This window comes from Borostomias antarcticus, assembly GCF_949987555.1.
Source record: "Borostomias antarcticus genome assembly, chromosome: 1".
Lineage (NCBI taxonomy): Eukaryota > Metazoa > Chordata > Actinopteri > Stomiiformes > Stomiidae > Borostomias > Borostomias antarcticus.
The window spans coordinates 39992284-40014666 of record NC_140234.1 but is presented as its reverse complement, the minus strand read 5'-3'; the positions used below and the strand labels follow the sequence as shown (position 1 = coordinate 40014666).

The 22383-nt window shown below is 46.1% G+C and overlaps 1 protein-coding gene across 1 annotated transcript in view; it reads left to right on the top strand.

The window, feature by feature from the left end:
- dync2h1 (dynein cytoplasmic 2 heavy chain 1) overlaps positions 1 to 22383 on the top strand; it is a gene marked incomplete at its 5' end in the record, with an annotated part of 236486 nt that overhangs the window by 32465 nt on the left and 181638 nt on the right. The window contains 14 exons of the mRNA XM_084443002.1: positions 1011 to 1181; positions 2215 to 2373; positions 2565 to 2633; positions 2703 to 2857; positions 3538 to 3670; positions 3926 to 4043; positions 4492 to 4604; positions 4831 to 4944; positions 5926 to 6076; positions 14882 to 15087; positions 15398 to 15580; positions 19806 to 19988; positions 20752 to 20975; positions 21076 to 21191. Coding sequence (XP_084299128.1) covers positions 1011 to 1181; positions 2215 to 2373; positions 2565 to 2633; positions 2703 to 2857; positions 3538 to 3670; positions 3926 to 4043; positions 4492 to 4604; positions 4831 to 4944; positions 5926 to 6076; positions 14882 to 15087; positions 15398 to 15580; positions 19806 to 19988; positions 20752 to 20975; positions 21076 to 21191 — 2095 coding nt within the window. The remainder of the gene's footprint in view (positions 1 to 1010; positions 1182 to 2214; positions 2374 to 2564; positions 2634 to 2702; positions 2858 to 3537; positions 3671 to 3925; positions 4044 to 4491; positions 4605 to 4830; positions 4945 to 5925; positions 6077 to 14881; positions 15088 to 15397; positions 15581 to 19805; positions 19989 to 20751; positions 20976 to 21075; positions 21192 to 22383) is intronic.

Below are 22383 nucleotides of genomic sequence, written 5' to 3'. Positions count from 1 at the left end.
ACGGCAGTGAAATGTGACCCAAATCCGAACTTTTTGCCTACGTGCGACTCGGGTGCAATTTTTTCATGACCGTCTGAACAGCGCAAGTCACATGAAATCTTTTTTTTTATTTTTTATCCAACCTGGGTCACATTCAGAGGTGGTATTATATCGGATACATGTTTGATGTTTTGCAACGCGCCCGCCGTCTGAACAGTCATGTCGCGTTTAATGCTACTTTTACGTCTCTAGAGCGGTGACTTGCAAATTCGTGAAGCGTTTCACTGTGGTGTGCTTGTGCAGCATACTGCACGTCACAAGACGATCCTCATCCATCTTCTCGTTATCATTTGCTCATACCGTCGCCGGCTTCCACTGCACAAATAGCCTACTTGAAAATCAACCCGTAGTAAAGGCTAACTTCAGTTGGGGTTGTAAGGTTATCATGGATGTATTAATAGAACGTTATCCATGGTTAACGTTACTTCCGTAAACAGTGCGCTGCGCGTGACGTCCTGACGTCTTTGTTATTGTTCTTCTGCGCATGCGGGTCAGTTCAGGGCCGTGGGCTGTTCAAAATATAGGTTACATTTAAAATGGCATGTGAACAGCTAAACAAAAAAATCGGATCTGTGTAAAAAATCGGAATTGAGCATTAAGACCTGCCGTGTGAACTAAGCCATGAAGACATCATCAGGGTTGTTGGTCACACTTTACAATAAGTGTCACAAAAAACAATAGTTAACTGTTAACTAATGCTTATTTAGGGTTAGGTTAGGTTACTAATGTTAATTAATACCTTAGTTAAGGTTATGGTTAGGCTTAGGTAAGTTAACCTTAGTTAATATAAATAACATTAGTAAATGGTTAATAGAGACATTAGTTAACTGTTACTTAATGCTTAATAATGCATTAACTAACGCTTATTAATGTACCCTTATTACCCTACCCTAAAGTGTTACCGGGTTGTTTGTCTGTGAGCAGAATGTGGTGTTGGTACTGAAGTACCTGGTTTGTTTGTCTGTGAGCAGAATGTGGTGCCGGTACTGAAGTACGTGCACGGGGAGCACCTGTCCCAAGAACACTGGCTGGACCTATTTAGACTGCTGGGGCTCCCCAGAGGCACCACCCTGGAGAGACTCACCTTCGCCCACCTGCTCGGCGTGGCCCACACCATCACAGACAAGGCCCTGGAGCTGAAGGTGCACACACACATAGACAGCAGGTCTACTGGTAGAGATAGACAGCAGGTGTACTGGTAGAGATAGACAGCAGGTCTACTGGTAGAGATGGACAGCAGGTCTACTGGTAGAGATGGACAGCAGGTCTGCTGGTAGAGATAGACAGCAGGTCTACTGGTAGAGATAGACAGCAGATCTACTGGTAGAGATAGACAGCAGGTGTACTGGTAGAGATAGACAGCAGGTCTACTGGTAGAGATAGACAGCAGGTCTACTGGTAGAGATAGACAGCAGGTGTACTGGTAGAGATGGACAGCAGGTCTACTGGTAGAGATAGACAGCAGGTCTACTGGTAGAGATAGACAGCAGGTGTACTGGTAGAGATAGACAGCAGGTGTACTGGTAGAGATAGACAGCAGGTCTACTGGTAGAGATAGACAGCAGGTCTACTGGTAGAGATAGACAGCAGGTGTACTGGTAGAGATAGACAGCAGGTCTATTTTTGACGGACGCCACATCTGGGACACACCAAATGGTAATAAAATAAATGGGTAGTTAGGTTCCGCCCCCTGGCGGCCTGTCAGAATATCAAACAAAATGCTCGCTCCTGAAACGAAACTGGTGGGGTTGAAGCCTTGTGGAGGACGGAACAAAACCTGACCGCATTCGGAACACCACGCAAACGGAGTCAGTGGAATTGAGGCGTTAGAGCCTAGCTAGCTAAGTTAGCTAGCACTAGCAGCACTATGCTACGCTGGCTAAATAAGGTGGTGCCAGGTGTCTGTGTTCCCAACTTATTCTCAGTTCTTTAAGGTTCCTTGTGTGCGTTTGTCCATACTGCAGGCTATACACACATTAGCTGGCACTTCAGGGATCTGTATTCTGTGACAAATATTGAGGAAAATTAACATATTTGTGTTTATTCAGCTGAGATTGCAAGAGCCAACATCTGCATGCACACTATACACACACATGCATCTACATACACACAACGCACACACACACACATGCACGTGCACACACACACAACTCCCCCTCTCCTGTGTGTGTGTAGGACCTAAACAGCCGGGCGCAGGCGGAGCTGACCATCAGAGAGGCTCTCAGAGAGCTGGACCTATGGGGAGCCAGAGCCTCGTTCTGCCTGACTGAGTACACAGACAGCAGCGCACACACAATCACACTCATCAAGGACTGGAGAGACATCGTCAACCAGGTACACACACACACACACACATTCACACGCACGCACGCACACACACACTCACACACACACACACACACACACTGATTCGTGCACACACACACACGCACGCACTCACGCACATACACACACACTCACACCAGTGCGTATGGACTGTCGTTGTGGTTGAACGCTGTCTGCATCCATCCTGCCATCTTCTGCAGGTCGGGGATAACAGGTGCCTGCTTCAGTCTCTGAAGGACTCTCCATACTACAGCAGCTTTCAGGATAAAGTGAGTCTACACACACACACACACACACACACACACACAGAAACACTAACCTTGTACTGCAACTCTCAGGTGAGTCTGTGGGAGGTGCGTCTGTCGGAGCTGGACGAGGACCTGTCCAGCCTGAACTCCATCCAGAGGCGCTGGGTCTACCTGGAGCCCATCTTCGGCCGCGGGGCTCTGCCCAGAGAACAGGCCCGCTTCAGACGGGTGGACCAGGACTTCAGGTACAACGCCGGCAGTCTGTGTGCGTTTCTGGATGGATGGATAGAAGAATGGATGGATGGATAGATGGATGAATGGATAGATGAATGGATGGATGGATAGATGAATGGATGGATAGATGGATAGATGGATAAATGACTGGATGGATGGATGGATGAATGGATGGATGGATAGATGGATAGATGAATGGATGGATGGATAGATGGATAGATGGATAGATGAATGGATAGATGGATAGATGGATAGATGAATGGATAGATGGATAGATGAATGGATAGATGGATAGATGGATAGATGGATAGATGGATGGATAGATGGATAGATGGATACCTGTAGATGAATGGATGGATGTAGTCTCTTAGTCTGTGTTGTGTGTATATGTGTTTGTTTTTCGTGTATATTGATACAGTATGTGTTTGTATGTGATTGTTTTTTGTGTATATTGATATGTGTGTGTGTGTTTATTTTTTGTGTATATTGATATGTGTGTGTGTGTGTGTGTTTATTTGTTGTGTATATTGATACGTGTGCATGTGTGTTTGTTTTTTGTGTATATATTATGTGTGTATGTGTGTTTTGTGTGTATATTGATACGTGTGCATGTGTGTTTGTTTTTTGTGTATATATTATGTGTGTATGTGTGTTTTGTGTGTATATTGATACGTGTGTGTGTGTGTTCCAGGACCATCATGGCTGACGTCCAGCGGGACAGCAGGGTGACGTGTCTGAGTTCACGCGCTGGGATCAGAACATCCCTGGTCAACATCCTGGACCAGCTGCAGCGCTGCCAGAAATCACTCAACGAGTTCCTGGAAGTAAGCGCACACTCACACAGATACTGTGCATACACACGCACACACACACACACACACACACACACACACACACACACACACACACACAGATACTGTACATACACACGCACACACACACACGCACACTGGATTCCAACTCGTGTCATGTCTGAAATGTGTGTGTGTGCGTATGTGTGTGTGTGCGCGTGTGTGCATGCGTGTGTGTGTGTGTGCGTGCGTGCGTGCGGGCGTGCGTGCGTGTGTGTGTGTCTGCAGGAGAAGCGGTCGGCGTTCCCCAGGTTTTACTTCATAGGTGATGATGACCTGCTGGAGGTGCTGGGTCAGGCCACCAACCCCATGGTCATACAGGCCCACCTGAAAAAGCTCTTCGCTGGTGAGGCACAACCACACACACACACACACACGCACACACGCACACACACAACTCTCAACATACCAGCCTACATTTGCATTTGTGTATGGATGGATGAATGGATGGATGGATCTACGAATGGATCTACAAGGATAGTGAACCAAGAAAAAACTGTCCTTGTGGTGCCATTTTGATGGGCCTCATAAGGTTAGGGTCCATTTTAGGGTCACCGTTTAGGGTTTATGGCAATTAGGGTTAGGGGTCAAAGGTTATGTTTAGGGTTATGTTTAGGGTTAAGTCTAGGTTTAGGGTTTTTCTGGGGTTACAGGGTTAGGGTTAAGGTCAGGTTTAAGGTTAAAGTTAGGGGTCAAGGGTTAGGTACGGTTATGTTTAGGGACCCCACAAGGATATAAATGCTAGATTGTGTGTGTGTGTGTGTGTGTGTGTGTGTGTGTGTGTGTCTCTGCAGGTATCAACAGTGTGGAGTTTGATGAGCCGTGTCAGCACATTGTGGCCATACGCTCTCTGGAGGGAGAGGTGGTGCCCCTCAGAAACCTCATACACATCTCCCACCACGTCGAGGTGAGGAGGAACCAGTCCCGTGTGTGTGTGTCTGTGTATGTGTGCGCGTCTTTATTCATCTCATACAAATCATGTCTGATGCTGAAGAGACATGTAACACATGTGATCGTGTGTGTGTGTCTGTGGGTGTCTGGTTTTACGCGTGTGTGTGTGTGTGTCTGTGGGTGTCTGGTTTTACGCGTGTGTGTGTCTGTGGGTGTCTGGTTTTACGCGTGTGTGTGTCCAGGTGTGGCTGAGGGATCTGTCTGCTGAGATGAAGGAGACTCTGAAGCAGCTGTTGTGTGAGTGTGTGTCGGCAGGAAGGACCGGAACCGTGGACCCCTCCCGCTACCCCTCTCAGGTACACGCATATGACTCCTGGATGATTCTTCACTCTCATATATGACTCCTGGATGATTCTTCACTCTCATATATGACTCCTGGATGATTCTTCACTCTCATATATGACTCCTGGATGATTCTTCACTCTCATATATGACTCCTGGATGATTCTTCACTCACATATATGACTCCTGGATGATTCTTCACTCACATATATGACTCCTGGATGATTCTTCACTCACATATATGACTCCTGGATGATTCTTCACTCTCATGTATGACTCCTGGATGATTCTTCACTCACATATATGACTCCTGGATGGTTCGTCACTCACATATATGACTCCTGGATGATTCTTCACTCTCATATATGACTCCTGGATGATTCTTCACTCACATATATGACTCCTGGATGATTCTTCACTCTCATATATGACTCCTGGATGATTCTTCACTCTCATATATGACTCCTGGATGATTCTTCACTCTCATATATGACTCCTGGACGATTCTTTACTCACATATGTGACTCCTGGATGATTCTTCACTCACATATATGACTCCTGGATGATTCTTCACTCACATGTGACTCCTTGATGATTCTTCACTCTCATATATGACTCCTGGATGATTCTTCACTCACATATGACTCCTGGATGATTCTTCACTCTCATATATGACTCCTGGACGATTCTTTACTCACATATGTGACTCCTGGATGATTCTTCACTCACATATATGACTCCTGGATGATTCTTCACTCACATGTGACTCCTTGATGATTCTTCACTCTCATATATGACTCCTGGATGATTCTTCACTCACATATGACTCCTGGATGATTCTTCACTCTCATATATGACTCCTGGATGATTGTTCACTCTCATATATGACTCCTGGATGATTGTTCAGTCTCATATATGACTCCTGGTTCATTCTTGAATAGTGTATATAATCTTGAATGCCTGGTTGTGTGCGTGACTCCGGCCTCCCTGTGTAGATCCTGTGCCTGGCCGAGCAGATCCACTTCACTGAGGATGTGGAGTGCGCCATGAAGACCCAGAGCCTCCAGCGTCTGGAGCTGGAGCTGGCCGCCAAGCTGGAGCACTACACTAACGTAGACACCAGCTCGGAGGACGCCACCAATACAGGTGCGTGAGCGTGTGCGTGTGCGTGTGTGTGTGTGTGTGTGTATGTGTTGCTTAGAGAAAGTGACTGCATGACTGTTTCCATCTGTGTGGGATGTACAGTATTGCCAGCTCATCCCTTGTCCTCAGGTCATCTGCTGTTCTGATCAGAATCAAGGCTCTTATTGACTGAGTGAGATAAGCTGTGAATGGCTGCTGCCCCCCGATAGCGCTGCTGCTGAGGAGATGGGGCGGAGCCTGTAATAGCTGTCTGTTTGTATGTCAGCTCAGTCTCACGGCGGGGGGCCAGTCAACGACCAAGCACAGCCGTGACGCTGGGGGATTAGAGATCTGAGAGGCAGGGGCAGCGCGCTGGGATGAGCCACAACTCCAGGGAGCACAGGAGAGAGAGAGGGAGGGAGAGAGAGACAGAGAGAGGGAGAGAGAAACAGAGAGGGAGAGAAAAAGAAAGAGAAAGAGAGACAGAGAGGGAGAGAGAGAAAGGCTGAGAGGGAGGGAGAGAGAGAGAGGGAGGGAGAGAGAAACAGAGAGAGAAAGAGAGAGAAGGAGGGAGAGCGAAAGAGAGAGGGAGAGAGAGAGGGGGGGAGAGAGACAGAGAGGGAGAGAGAAAGACAGAGAGAGAGAGAGGGAGAGGGAAGGAGAGAGGCAGCTTTAGTAATCTCTCCTAGATGACTGGGCTATAGCTATACTCTCTGACATCCAGAGCAGATTCTAATGTCTTCGTGGGGTCGCATGTTCCTGCGAACTCTCACTTTAGGACAATATATAAAACTTCATTCAAGTTAGTTACACTCCTCATAATATAGTCCAGTAGATCAGCTCCAGAATATGGCACATGGTTTTCTATTGAGCAGATGAGAGATAACTCCTGACAGAACTGATATGGGTCACAGCTGATGGGTCACAGCTCTCAATTTCCCCACATCCTCTTTCATTTTCATAGTAGAATTTAGGTTTTACTTCACCATTCTGACCATCCCAGAGGCTCCCCTCAACAGCGTCTCTGGTCATGTGCTTCCTCCCACCTACTGTACGCTGTGTCATTGAGTAATTAGAAACATTTATTTGGGGAAAATGCATTGACGAGCCCCTGTTATCGGGAAAATTCCTGAGCGATGAAGATTTTTAGAAACTTTCCAGAAATATACCAGGAATTTCCCACTCTCTGCAAATCAAATCAAATCAAACTTTATTTGTATATCGCATTTCATACACAGAGGCAACACAATGCGCTTTACAGAAAGCAATGGAGGGGTGGGCATAGGTCCCACCCTACATATTCTAGAGGGATGCAAAAAAACTTTCACCTGGGGGCCAGAAAAATTAGCTGTAATTATTCCCTGACCTCTCTCAACGAGACAATCGAGCAAGCTCCTGGAAAATGTTTGTCTATTGGCTAAGAACATACAGTATACAGAGCAGTAAACATGGGCTAGATACTTCATAAGAGAGACATGACTAACAGTAGAGTGCACAAATAGTTACAGAGAAGTTGCCTACATGGTCGGCCATTATGTGTTAGCTATCCCTGTAGTCTCTAATATGATATTTAAGTGAATCATATAACAAAGCACAATAAGCACTTAGCAGAACAGGCTCATAGAGAATGCAGCAAGGCAGAGGCGGGGAAACAGAAAGCAGAGAGCCAAGAGTAAAAAGGGGTGGGGTTTGGCTGGATAGGGACAGCAGACCACAGAGTGGGAAGGAGCTAGTCACGAGGAGGCAGGGGGCCTTTCCAGGAGCCATAGGGTGGACTTTTGGCCGAGGACGGGGGATGGGGGTTCTCCAGGGCCTGCTACAGGGTGGCCTGCAGGAGACAGGGTGTCCACAGGCCCTGTATAGAGTATAAGAGGGAGAGACACTAGGGAGGAGGACAGGGTTAGTGGCTGTACTGGACATCCACAGCAGACACAGGGGTGTCTATGGGACTCAGGGTGGTCTGCTGGTGACAGTGGGGCATCCACTGGACCTGGTTAGAAGGTAGGAGGGAGAGAGAGAGGCACTAGGGAGAGGGGAGGCAGAAAAGGGTTAGTAGCACATAGAGCCATAAAAGCACAGATATTAAAACAGAACGTGACAGTCCCAGGGCAACCAGCATCTGTATTCACATCTAAATATACACACAGTGCATAACAGGATATACACCAGTGTATACGAAGGATTCACAAGCAGGCTGGAGGCTGCCTTTCTGTGTCTCTAGGTCCTGGCTAGTGATTATAGGCTAGACTGAAAAGGTACGTTTTGAGATCTCGCTTAAAGATTTCCATTGTTTCAGCCCTTCTTAGGTACTCTGGCAAGGTGTTCCAGAGGTTACCTGAGGACCTGAGTGGTCTGTTGGGCATGTACCTGACAAGCATGTCTGAAATGTACTGTATTCAAGTGTGTGACTGTGGAGAGATTTATAGACTAATAAAATTATTTTGAAGTCTATTCTAGAGTTGACAGGTGTAGTGATTTTAAGGCTGGTGTGATGTGTGCCCTCTGTCTAGTCTTAGTGAGGACTCATGCTGCAGCATTCTGTATCATTTGTAGCTTAGAGATTGCTTTCTTTGGTAGGCCAGACAGTAGAGCATTGCAGTAGTCCAGCCTGCTTGTGATGAAAACATGCATTAGTCTTTCGGTATCAGCCTGAGAGAGAAATGGTTGCACCTTGCCAATGTTTCTTAAGTGGTAAAAATATGTCTTGGTTATTTTCTTTATGTTGGTTTCGAAATTGAGATCTGAGTCAAGTATAGGGTTGGGCATCGTTTGGATTTTAACGATTCCGATTCCGATTCCGATTCCGATTCTTCATTTCGATTCCGGTTCTTAACGATTCTCGATTCCGATTCTTTGATGGGTGGGGTCAAAACAGGCTGCACGCTTATTTCACAGAAGAAACATTTATTTGTAATAATCTTTTGTAAACATCTATTTGTAATAATCCCACTGACAGGCTGACCTGGTGTAGAATATCCAAAGAGCAAACACACAGCAAAACACACCCTAGTCCAGGCTAGCAGGTATAAACACTCCCTAAATTAAAAACAGTTCTTGTTGAGAAAAATAAGCATATCTGCCTTCTCAGGCAGTAGGCGCGAGCGTTCAGCACAGATTGTGTCTCCCGCAGTGGAGAACACTCGTTCACTAGGAGTAGAGGAGGCCTGGACACACAAATATGAAAAGGCCATGTCTGACAGGAGAGGATAAGTCATTCGCTGGTTCCACCACCAGGCAGCAGGGTCATCAGACATCACGGTTGGTGGCGTATCTGTATACATCTGCATCTCCTTCTCTGCCTGGTCCTGGACGGACTTCGACCTCTGCTGTGACGACATCTTTAGTGCATCCTCATCAGCAAAAAGCTCCTCCAGCGGAGACTTTCTGGGACGTTTGCAGGGAGGTGGTTGCTAAACAAACAAACAAACAAACAAAGAATAGGGTTATCACAAAAAAAAGTTAAAACATCCATTAAAGACATAGATCATTATTAAGATTAAGAACCCATCAAATTTCAGCTATCATACTTACATTCTCCTCTTCCTCGCTCTCCACTCCGTCCTCATTCTCATGCCTTTTCTCGGACCGCATTGAGAGTGTGACACCACCATCTTCTCCATGATCATCCTCTGTTGTCTACAGAGAAAATAATTGGCATTTACTGTAGATCAAACATTTTAATAACTGAAGAGGAGACAGTATATATTTGTACATGAATGACATTTCACCTGCTCAGAGTCAGTCAGCTTTCCCTTGATCCGGTCCCAGACAGTGGCACTATTGTCCATCTTTTGTTTGAAACGTGGATCTAATGCAGTGGCCACTTCAAGAAAGCTCCTGATGTCATCACTCTGCAAAACATAAATATTCTTTAAATATACGATTAAGTCACAGGAATAGAATTATTTCATTTATTCTTCATTCATTTCTTTATAGCCGCCTCAGTCATTTACCTGGTACCGCTTGGACAGGTTTGCCCAAACTTGCTTCTTAAGGTTGGATACAAATACTGTGTCTCCCTCTTCCACAGTAAAATGCACCTCTAGCTTTTGGAGAATTGGCAGGATCTGACTGCATGTTGGGTTCTTTTCAGTAGAAACGCAGAGCGTGGACGTGAAGAGAACTCTCATCACACTGATGAAGTCCTCTGCCTTCAAAAAATCTTCATCTGTCAGCCTAGAAAGTCTGTGTGACAAAGAATACAATTTCTGAGTTCAAAATATTGATTGTCGTTCTTCTCTATAAAAAAAACCAATATGCAAATTAGTATTTTATATTGTCCACATTAATAGTTATTCTTGCATTGTTGTTACTTTTTAATCCCCTTACATTTGCAATACCTGTAGCCTACTGTTAATTTGCACCTAACATTTGCACTACCTCCATTAGCACAGTGACAGCTCTCAGTAGTAGACTATCACTAGACTATCACTTCACTGCTGCTGTGTTTTAAATGTCCCTCCGGATCAAGTAAGTATCTATCCATCTCTCTTATCTATGACTACCTGTCCCTCTCCATATTCTTTCTCAGTCGTTGGTCCAAGCTGGCTGCTTGAATTGCAGGGTATTGTTCTAGGAATCTCTCCAGCATTTGAAACAGAGAATTCCAGCGGGTTCTCACGTCTAAAATGAGTGAGTGTTGAGGCAGCTCTGACACAAACAAGAACATTACATTATAGTCATTTTGCAGATGCTTTTATCCAAAGCGACTTACAATAATTGCATTTAATGTCGGTACTAGTCAAGTGTACTACTACTCGCCAGAACTCAGAACAGTTGAATAATAAGAAAATCACAAATACATAGAGGCATATAAAACTAACCAACTAAAGCAAACGGCTCTACGGAAACTACTTCTTCTTCGTTGGTTTTTCTGGCGGACTGCAAACCAAAGGCAAACGCGCAAGCCACCAACACGGAAACTGAAATTAGCGCAAGTGAAATTTGTTTAGGAACCGATAAGCAGAATCAAAATTAAAATATATAAACGATTCCTTCGGAATCGGAATTTTAGAACCGGTTCCAATTTGGTCCCGGTTCTCGATGCCCAACCCTAGTCAAGTATGTCAGTTTTTAGCCTGGCTTTTGATGTCAAAGCAGTTTTTAAATGTGCAGATTCTCTCTTTCAGCTTTTTCACCAATGATTGATGAGTACTTCTGTTTTGTCTTGGTTTAGTTGGAGGAAATTATGTGACATCCATACATTTATATCCATAATACTCTTTACAAGCGAGTCAAACAGGCTGTAATTACTGGGTGTTACAGACATATAGAGTTGGGTATGATCTGCATAGCTATGGTAGCTGATGTTGTTTCTTTTGATGACACTGCCAAGGGGCAGCATGTACAGGCTGAAGAGTAGAGGTCCTAGGATCGATCCTTGGGGCACCCCACAGGTCATAGGGATCTTTCCTGAGCTATGGTCACCGAGGGCAACGAAGAATTCACGACCAGTTAGATAGGTCCTAAACCAATTTCGGACTGGACTGGAGAGGCCAACCCACTTCTCCAGTCTTTTGATGAGGATCGCATGATCTACAGTATCAAAGGCTGCACTCAGGTCCAGGAGGACGAGAACAGAGAGCTCTTTGGAGTCAGCATTAGTTCTGAGGTCATTTACAACTTTGACTAATGCCGTCTCTGTGCCATGATGGGCGCGAAAGCCGGACTGGAAAAAGTTGAGGGTAGAACTTGTAGCTAGGAAATCATTAATCTGTTTGAAAACAATCTTTTCCAGAATTTTACTCAAAAAGGGAGGGTTGGAGGGTTTCATGATGGACGGATGGATGGTGAGATAGATGACCCACTGATGGCTGGAAGGAAGGAAGTAAGGGAGGGAGGGCAGTTGTAAATGGACTGCACTTATATAGCGCTTTTCCACCTTAGCGGCACTCAAAGCGCTTTACAATGGCCTCTCATTCACCCATTCACAGACACATTCACACACCAATGGCGGTAGCTGCCATGCAAGGCGCTAACCTGCTCATTGGGAGCAATTTGGGGTTAGGCGTCTTGCTCAAGGACACTTCGACATGTGGACAGTCGGAGCTGGGATTCGAACCACTGACTCTTCGATCATTGAACGACCCGCTCTACCAACTGAGCTACAGCCGCCCCTAGATGTAATCTATATTTCCTGGAGCCCCTCTGTATTGAATGGGGATAATGGAACGCACCTGGGAGAATCCTAGTGAGACGGTGAGGAACGCCTCAAACTTTAAAACCATGACTTAACCAAGGCAAATCATGGAAAGGTAACCAAATTGATATATTTTGTTTATTAGGACGAAGAGCCGCATTGAATATTTTTGTTGTACGTTTATGCATAATAAACGCCTTCTTTTTTTTTATAATTCTAACTCTGGATCTCTGCTTTGCTCTATTGGATTGAATGTGCATCATTAACCTCGCTCCCGCTTGGACAGTGGCTGCTGGAAAACAGTAGGCATACACATTTGAAAGAATAAGCCACTATCATATCAAATATGCTTAAGATGGCTATATGGAAGGACAGCTGTGTGGAGTGTCTGGTTAAAGGAGAATGCTCGTTTTTGACAACCTGGACCTTATTTACGGCATATTATAAGACGTTTGACTCACCGAGATAACTTTGGTGTAATTCGGAGGCCTGTAGAATAAATTTAAAATCCAGCGCGAGCCAAGTATATCCATATAATGGCGGCGGACGGGGCACTGAGAATGCAGCTTCTAAAAAATCTATTTTCTGCTGCGAAACGGTTGTTTTCATCAATCTGTCTTTATGAATCGCTAGTTGTGCTTACATAGAGCGAGGGCTTGTTGTGGTATTTCACATGCCTCTGTAATATGATCTTTAGAAACGTCTTTAGAAACGAAATAGCTTCCCCACTTGCTCCAGCACGCATGCGCACAGCGCGCAGACATTTTCATTATACAAATTCAAACCAGTTTCCATTCATTTTAATATATTTTAACAGTTCAAATCATCCTTACTTTTATTTTATCTTGAATAGCCTACATTTGTACTTTATTCTGTTTTAGCTGCAAGATGCATCACTACTGTAAGCCTGCCCTGGACCTGTACTTGCATTTATTAAAGTTCAAGTTTAAACTCTTGACATTATATTCCTTTAGAACGGCGACTTTGTTCTTGCATATCAGGCAGGTAGCATTTCCATTGAACTCCACAAAAAATACTGCAATGTCCTTCTTGAAACCGTCTGTGCTCCTAACGTTAGTTAACCATGAAAACGTGTGCGGATTGATTGCACCTGTGACTGCAGCATTCAACTCGCGCGCTGCTCACAATTTTGCCCCTCGTTTGAGAGACTTGAATTTCGCATTGTAGGCCTGGCTGCTGGCGCCGTTTACAATAAATTATTTTGCGGGCCGGATGACATTATATTTCTGACATCATGTCGGATAGAGTGGTGTGGCGTGCCGCGAGTTTGAGACCCCTGTTCTAGAGCATGAATCTGCAGGAGCGTGTGACGGATGTGCTATGTGCGGAGAACGACAGTTGGTCATCACACCCAGATTCCTCGCAGTCTGAGTCGGTGTCACCACTGTGTCTTCGATGGTGATAGCCAGGTCCCGGTGTGGGCAGCCCTTCCCCGGGAGGAACAGCAGCTCAGTCTTGTCCAGATTGATCTTGAGGTGATGTGTTATCATCCTCTTCGAGATGTCAGCCAATCACCCAGTTCTGCGTGTCTCCACTTGTGTATCAGAAGGGGGAAATGACAGGACCAGTTGGGTGTCATCGGCATAGCAGTGATAGGAGAAGCCATGCAAGCGAATGACAGAGCCAATGACAGAGACAGACAGACAGACAGACAGACAGACAGACAGACAAACGGACACCTTTATTTAGACAGGGAAGAACCCACTGAGAGCAGGTGGGTGTGTGATTCGGGGGCTGGAGCCAGGCTAACGGGAGTGTGCTTAATCACTACCAGGTTAACGGGAGCGTGCTTAATCACTACCAGGCTAACAGGAGCGTGCTTAATCACTACCAGGCTAACGGGAGCGTGCTTAATCACTACCAGGCTAACGGGAGCGTGCTTAATCACTACCAGGCTAACGGGAGCGTGCTTAATCACTACCAGGCTAACGGGAGCGTGCTTAATCACTACCAGGCTAACGGGAGCGTGCTTAATCACTACCAGGCTAACAGGAGCGTGCTTAATCACTACCAGGTTAACAGGAGCGTGCTTAATCACTACCAGGCTAACGGGAGCGTGCTTAATCACTACCAGGTTAACAGGAGCGTGCTTAATCACTACCAGGTTAACAGGAGCGTGCTTAATCACTACCAGGCTAACGGGAGCGTGCTTAATCACTACCAGGCTAACGGGAGTGTGCTTAATCACTACCAGGTTAACAGGAGCGTGCTTAATCACTACCAGGCTAACGGGAGTGTGCTTAATCACTACCAGGTTAACAGGAGCGTGCTTAATCACTACCAGGCTAACGGGAGCGTGCTTAATTACTACCAGGCTAACGGGAGTGTGCTTAATCACTACCAGGCTAACGGGAGCGTGCTTAATCACTACCAGGTTAACGGGAGCGTGCTTAATTACTACCAGGCTAACGGGAGCGTGCTTAATCACTACCAGGCTAACGGGAGCGTGCTTAATCACTACCAGGTTAACGGGAGCGTGCTTAATTACTACCAGGCTAACGGGAACGTGCTTAATCACTACCAGGTAACAGGAGCATGCTTAATTACTACCAGGCTAACGGGAACATGCTTAATCACTACCAGGCTAACGGGAGCGTGCTTAATTACTACCAGGCTAACGGGAGCGTGCTTAATCACTACCTTTGTCCTCTACACACCCCCTGCTGTAGAGTCCGGCGTGCTGCAGCTGAAGCTGAAGGCTCTGATCTTGGACGTCATTCACAACATCAGCGTGGTGAAGCAGCTGAGCCAGGCGGGCGTCAGCAGCCCCGATGCCTGGGCCTGGAGGAGGCAGCTCCGCTTCTACCTGGGCCCGGACCAGAACTGCCACGCCCACATGGTGGACGCCTCCTTCAACTACACCTACGAGTACCAGGTATGCACGTACACACACACACAGATATACACACAACCATATGTGTACCTAGCCAGCTTGGCTCAGTTGTTATCTACAGCTTGTATACCTCACCACTTGGATACCAAACAAGTCATGGAAATCACTCAAACCACCCCTCTTCACCACTAGGGGGCACTGTTTACTCACAGACAGATATTCCATTAGCTCTATTCCTTTGTGTGTGCTGCAGTCCCTCTGCAAAGGCTTACTCAACCCACTCTCATCCAATATATCCTCCATCTGGACACCCCTCCATCTCCGTCTCCCTCCACGTCTCTCTCCCTCCCAGGGCAACGCAGCCAAGCTGGTCCACACCCCTCTGACAGACAAGTGCTACCTGACCCTGACCCAGGCCATGCAGATGGGGCTGGGCGGGAACCCGTACGGACCGGCAGGGACCGGCAAGACCGAGTCCGTCAAAGCCCTGGGGGGCCTCTTCGGTCGTCAAGTGCTGGTGTTCAACTGTGATGAGGTACACACACACACACTAGGGTTGGGCGATTTTTAAACCGATTCCCCCCCAAAAATGCAGTACTTGGTACTATCGTGCCATTTATTAATTCATTTTTTTCCCGAGATCATTTAAGGGGGAGGGTTATGCGCACGCCGAAAATGTTGACTACAGTGAACGGCGCACTGTCCATTTGTCACACAATGTCAAAACAACATAGCTAATGTTACTCTTAGTTTAGCCTAGCCTACTCAATAGCGCGGTGGTTCTTAATATTTGAAGAAAACAGAGCACACGCACAGCAGACAGAATTGTATGCTTACCTTTCTCTAGCACTAGGCTAGCAGGTGCCCGTTTGATTGACCTAACTGGTTTGAACTGTATTCTCGAAATGTTACCAGCTAGTCAGCTCAAGTAGCCTACAGTGAAACTCCGGTGTAACCGAACGTCTAGACTTAAATGATTATTAAAATAGAGAACGAGATAGGGATGCCCAGTTACTGGGGAAACTTTGACTTCAAGCGGGAAGAAAGAATAGAATGCGCAGACTCGAGTAACGTTACCGCTTAGGCTACATGACACTGCCGTATGGGAAGCCGCGAGGGGATAAAATACAGCCTATGGATTCTCATTTACAAAAAGTCTGATAACATTGGCATTAGGCTACTGCTTTGGTTTATGTCTCGTGAATTGAGACCGTCTCGTGTCAGTGCCGCACTGTTGCATCCGTGGCGGCAGGTAGAGATGGATTGTGTAGTCAGAAAATATATTTGTTCAAGTTCAATAGCCTAATATATTCCTCTCAGACCCCCCAGGAATATTTCAAGGGCAATTTTTAGGGAACAGAGTGCCAGTTCTACAATCATTCTTTACATTAATTTATGATCCTCATTATTTTGAAGCAAAATATAACTCCAAAGTACTTCTTAACTCCCATGCAAAGGGTTGCTTAAGAAGGTTCTTTATCGGGAAACCCGGCTATCATTAGACAATAAAAAACAAGAACGTTCAAAATCCAAAACATGTATTATTACACGGGCATATTGTATTCATCAACAAGAATGAATGAACAACATTAAGAATGAATGAGCATAAACAGTGCAGGGGAGCCTATGACGAATTAATAAAATAAGAAGGCATAGGCCTCAACAGTGCAAGATTGTTGTATAGCCTAAAATAGGCCTAAGCCGACTAAATAACGAAATTCAATGCAAAATAATTGTTAAAATGAAAAAAAATAAAAATAAATAGACTTAAGACTTTAAGACATGCAATTGAAATTTACAAGCCTGCTTTACAAAATAAACTAAAATATTCAAAAAATCAAAAGCCATGTTGGCTGTAACTCGGCTTACTGTATGAGCCTAACAGGCTAGGCCTAGGCTACTCTAGGTTCTTAGCCAAAAACACTAGCATATCCACTTTCTCAGGGTTAAAAAGAGATCGTGTGGGGCATACAATGTTTCCAGCTGTGCTAAATACTTGTTCGGATGGCGTACTTGTGGCACACACACAGGTATTTCCTAGCGACCCTCGACAATAATGGAAGTCGTACTGCATTGGCTTTCCACCACAGAAGCAGGTTGTCATCGCCGTTAATTACTGGCTCTCGCAAATAGGCAGCCAACTCTTTTTTTTGCCCTTTCCTCGGCGGAAGCGACAGGCATGGTGGTGGATTTTGCTTGTAGCAGACTCCCCAGTGTCATCTTGTTTTTAGGTGGCTGTGCTAGGGCTGGTGCAGCAGCGCCATGTTGGCTCTCCTCCTCCTCTTCTGGTTCATCTCTGATGACCGCTGGCCGTTGTTGCATCTCCAATGCGATCATCTCTGCCTGAAGATCAGCTCTAGTCTTCTCCAAAGCTTCGGCCCCATAATCTCCCCAGTTCCGAGGGTCGAGAAGGGTGCACTTGTGCAGCAGTTGTTGTGTAGCTTCTGTGTTATATTTATCATCTAGTGGTCAAAATAGAGGGAATGTTAGACGCAGGCTTAGGCCTACCTAGGAGTTACAGACAGGTGCATAAGGCCAACAGATATAGCCTTGTCCAGAATGATAAAGAAAAAGTTATTTCTCACCTAGCCTGGCAAGAATTCCTGACTTGATGTCCCGTGTCAGATGAAGATCCTTGTCAGTGACAAGCAGGACGTCATCTTTGCACAGCCGTAGCAGGGGGAGGATACAGGAGCTGGTCACATGTTTTTCTGCAGACAGGATGTCTGTAAATTCATTCACAGGTTTGAGAGCCTCATTCATTCCTGTCAGTATGTCTATGTCTGACCATGATAGCGACAGATTGGTCCGTCGGTCCTCAGTCAGTACTTGTTGGATTGCTGGTGCCTGCTCCAGGATACGGTTGATCATGGCTTGTCGTGTACCCCAGCGGGTTGCACACTCCTGTCAATAAATACAAAAATAAATGAGTTGACCGTAACCTTATGGCCTACATTATCTATTAGTCTAATAGCCTAATTGTAATTAGAATAGCTGCACACTCTAGCGCATCAGCAAGATGATCATCTGTGTGTTGCTCAGGGAAAAATGCTGTTTGCAGGCACTTTGATTGGAGAGACCATTCCGGCGTGATGGTGTGGAATATGAGCGACATGTATGGCGTCATGTTGGGCGCTGACCACATATCAGTGGTTAGGGAGTAGTGATCTGCCTCGGCCACCAGCTTCTGCACATCTGCTCTAACTTTATTGTAGAGATCGGGTATTGCCTTTTGGGAAAAATACTTTCTCTCGGGTAGCTCGTACTGCGGATCGAGTTTTTCCACCATCTCTTTAAACTCCTTCTTTTCCACCGTGTGGAATGACACCATTCCCTTTTCAAGTTAATTGGTGATTGCACCAGTGCATGTCTTCCAGCGCGCGCTGTCCCTCTTATATTTAGATGATTTCTCGAAGGCACCAACTATACTAGGCGGGAGTTTGCTGGTCGATGGGCCCGCAGCTGAGCTCGTGGGCTTGGAGGCCAGATTTGGGCCTAGTCTCGCATAGGATAACGGGTAGTTTTTTTTCAGGTGCACCTTTAAATTAGTTGTATTTCCATCCTTAAGACCTTCTTTAAGCAAATTTTGCAAACTGGCTCATCAAGGTTCGTTGGCTCTCCTTTTTCATCTGGAGGAAAACCAAAGTGCTGCCAGATAGGGGAGTTCGTATTTTACTTTGCGACTAACTCTCCGGCTGTGCTAGCAGAACAGGATGCCATGTTGTTCTAACAGTAAACCATCATCATGCGCAGTATGTTTTTTTCTGCACCTCATTTACACAATTTAACATGATTAAATCATAATAAAATAACAACAATAACAATAATATATTTTATTCAGAATAGCATAATTGTCTAACCATTACACCACTGCAGTGATGATCTGTTAATGTAGGGTAATCCTCTCAACAGGCATCCCTTTTATAACAACAGTAGTAGCATTCACCTCAACTTCCATACCAACACCTCCAACAACTACTGTGGTAGCATTTGTATTCCTACCTTCCTCCCTTAGGCTACTAACTTCCGTCCTACCATCCTACCTTCCTTATATTGAAATACATATTCAGAATGAAATTCAGACTGTAAACTAATATTTATACCTTTTTTGAGCTATTGATCTTATTAAAACCACGAGTCATGAGATGTTTAAACTATTTTTGAGTGTATTACAAGCAGTAGTTTTTTTATATTTATATTGACATTTATTTAGTAGTATTGGTAGTGCTAACAGTTATATTTGTAGTTATAATAGTAATAGCAATAGTGTTTATAGTAGTTATACAGTATTTACAATAGTTAGTAGTTATAATATTATTTGCAGTAGTTGTTACAACCAGCTTCAGCAACTAGCCCACATCACATTTTCTCCAGAAAATGTCTTTTCTAGTTTGTATTATTATTTTTTGTATCAAATGTAAAATGTATGGTGTGGTGGCAAAACCTGGCAAAACCTTACCAGCGGAAACATTGATTATATATATATATATATATATATATATATATATATATATATGAAACAGCACTTCCTGCGATAAATGAAAGGGAAAGTCTAATGGATAAATGCCTGCTACCATCTAGCGGCCGGAGGCTTAAATACAACACCAAAACGTCACCACGATGAAATATAAAAATCGATACAGCGCTTCAGAGAATCGGTACAATATTGCGTCACGAAATATTGCAATATTTAAGTGTATAGATATTTATTTCCACCCCTACTGTATGTGTGTGTGTGTGTGTGTGTGTGTGTGTTCCAGGGCATCGATGTGAAGTCCATGGGCCGTATCTTTGTGGGGCTGGTGAAGTGCGGAGCGTGGGGCTGCTTCGACGAGTTCAACCGCCTGGAGGAGGCCGTGCTGTCGGCTGTGTCCATGCAGATCCAGGCCATCCAGAACTCCCTGAAGAAGCACCAGCACACCTGCCAGCTACTGGGCAAGGAGGTGAGGAGGACCGCCACACACACGGCCCAGTCACATCCTGTACCAGCCCCTCTCAGCCTAGTCTGGCGTCTGGAACCTCTTTAGCCCCTCTCCAGTTGCTCCCTCTGGTGGCTGAAGGGTTTGATGCTCAAAATGTCCTGGCTGAGGACCTCCAGACCTCCTCAGATCCTCCAACGTGTCCCCCCCGCGTGCGCACCACCAGGCCTGGGAAAACATCCAGGGGAAACGCTGCCTTCGTTATGAGGCTCAAATGATTTGCGGCTCCAGGGAGATTGATTGATTTACTGCCCAAAAATGGCTCAACTAAAGGTTGCCGACCTCTGCCCTAGTCTGACTTAGCCTCATGAGACCTTCCTGATTTAGCGATCTCACATCCCGTTTCTCTCGCAAATCAGTCCGGATACTCTCCGTAGAGATCTGTTTGTGCCAGATCAGAAAACCTCACCAATCAGCGTGAGTTCTGAGGAATTTGAAATACAAACAGCTACGCTGTCATTGGGTTTATTACTGCCCAATCAGTGGCGATGGAGATTCTCTCGGCCTGTCAGATTCAACCCAGACTCCTCCCCCTCAGCTCTGTGCACATTACCGCTTTAAGTCCCCTTCACTACGAGAAACAACAACAACCCAACAACAAGCAGCTTTTTCCCCCCTATCCCTGAAAGGTAATGAGTCCAGCCAGACCATTCTCCAGTGCGAAGTGTGGCTAGCCTGACTATGCGAGACGACTCTTACCCGCAAGTAAGACCTCCCTTTCCCCTAGGTGGAGCTGGACCCTAACGCGGGTGTGTTCATAACGCTGAACCCCGCTGGGAAGGGCTACGGAGGCCGACAGAAGCTCCCCGACAACCTGAAGCAGCTGTTCCGCCCCGTGGCCATGACGCGGCCCGACAACGAGCTGATCGCAGAGGTCATCCTCTACTCCGAGGGCTTCAAGGACGCTCAGATCCTGGGACGCAAGCTTGTCGCCATCTTCAACCTGGCTAGGTGTGTGTGTGTGTTTGTGTGTGTGTGTGTTGTTTCTATTGTGTGTAAAGAGCTGAACCCCAGCAGCTCATAAACTGTGTGTGTGTGTGTTTTTCCACAGGGAGCTCTTGACCCCCCAGCAGCACTACGACTGGGGTCTGCGGGCGTTGAAGACGGTGCTGAGAGGCTGTGGGAGTCTCCTGCAGCTACAGAGGAGGAGCGGAGACACCAGCAAGAGTGAGACCAGCTAGATCTGTGCTCTATCCCCCAAACACCTCTCCTTCCTCCCCTGTCCTGTCCTTCCTCTCCCTCCTCCTCCCCCTGTCCTTCCTCTCCCTCCTCCTCCCCCTGTCCTTCCTCTCCTCCTCCTCCTGTCCTGTCCTTCCTCTCCTCCTCCTCCCCCTGTCCTTCCTCTCCCTCCTCCCCCTGTCCTGTCCTTCCTCTCCCTCCTCCCCTGTCCTCTCCTTCCTCTCCTCCTCCTCCTGTCCTGTCCTTCCTCTCCTCCTCCCCTGTCCTGTCCTTCCTCTCCTCCTGCCCTGTCCTGTCCTTCCTCTCCCTCCTCCTCCCCCTGTCCTGTCCTTCCTCTGCCTCTCTGCACCTGGTTCTGTTCATCCTCCCTCCCTCCCCTCATCCTCTGTCTGGCTCCTCTGATACCTGGCTGTCGATATCTCTGAACTCCCCACCCTCCTCTCTCCACACACACACACACACACACACACACACACACACACACACACACACACACACACACACACACACACACACACACACACACACACACACACACACACACACACACACACACACACACACACACACACACACACACACAGCGTCTCTTTCAGTCTCCCACCCTCTCCCAGGGGCATGCTCGTCTGTGTAGCTTCCGAGGAGAGAACAAAAGTATTGAAGAGCTCTAAATCACAGCACAACTGCTCCAGTAATTAAGGATTAAATTAAATAAGGATTAAATAAGGATGAGTGTAATGACGAAACAAAGTCAACTTGTGTACCCCCTCCCTCATGTCCCTGTCATGTCCTGCTGACTCTCTCTCCCTGTAGACTCCTTCATCCTCTCTCTCTCTCTCTCTCTCTCTCTCTCTTTCAGTCTCTCTCTCTCTCTCTCTCTCTCTCTCTCTCTCTCTTTGCAGCGACTATAGCCTTTCCACAAATAGCTTTCAAAATGAGATGGTGAAGAGCGGAGGGGTTGGAAGGTGTCCTTTGTGCGCCATTCTCTAGTACCTACCTACCTAACTAACTAACTAACTAACTAACTAACTAACTAACTACGTACCTAACTACCTACCTAACTACCTACCTACCTACCTAACTAACTAACTAACTACGTACCTAACTACCTAACTAACTACCTACCTACCTACCTACCTACCTACCTACCTACCTACCTACCTACCTACCTACCTACCTA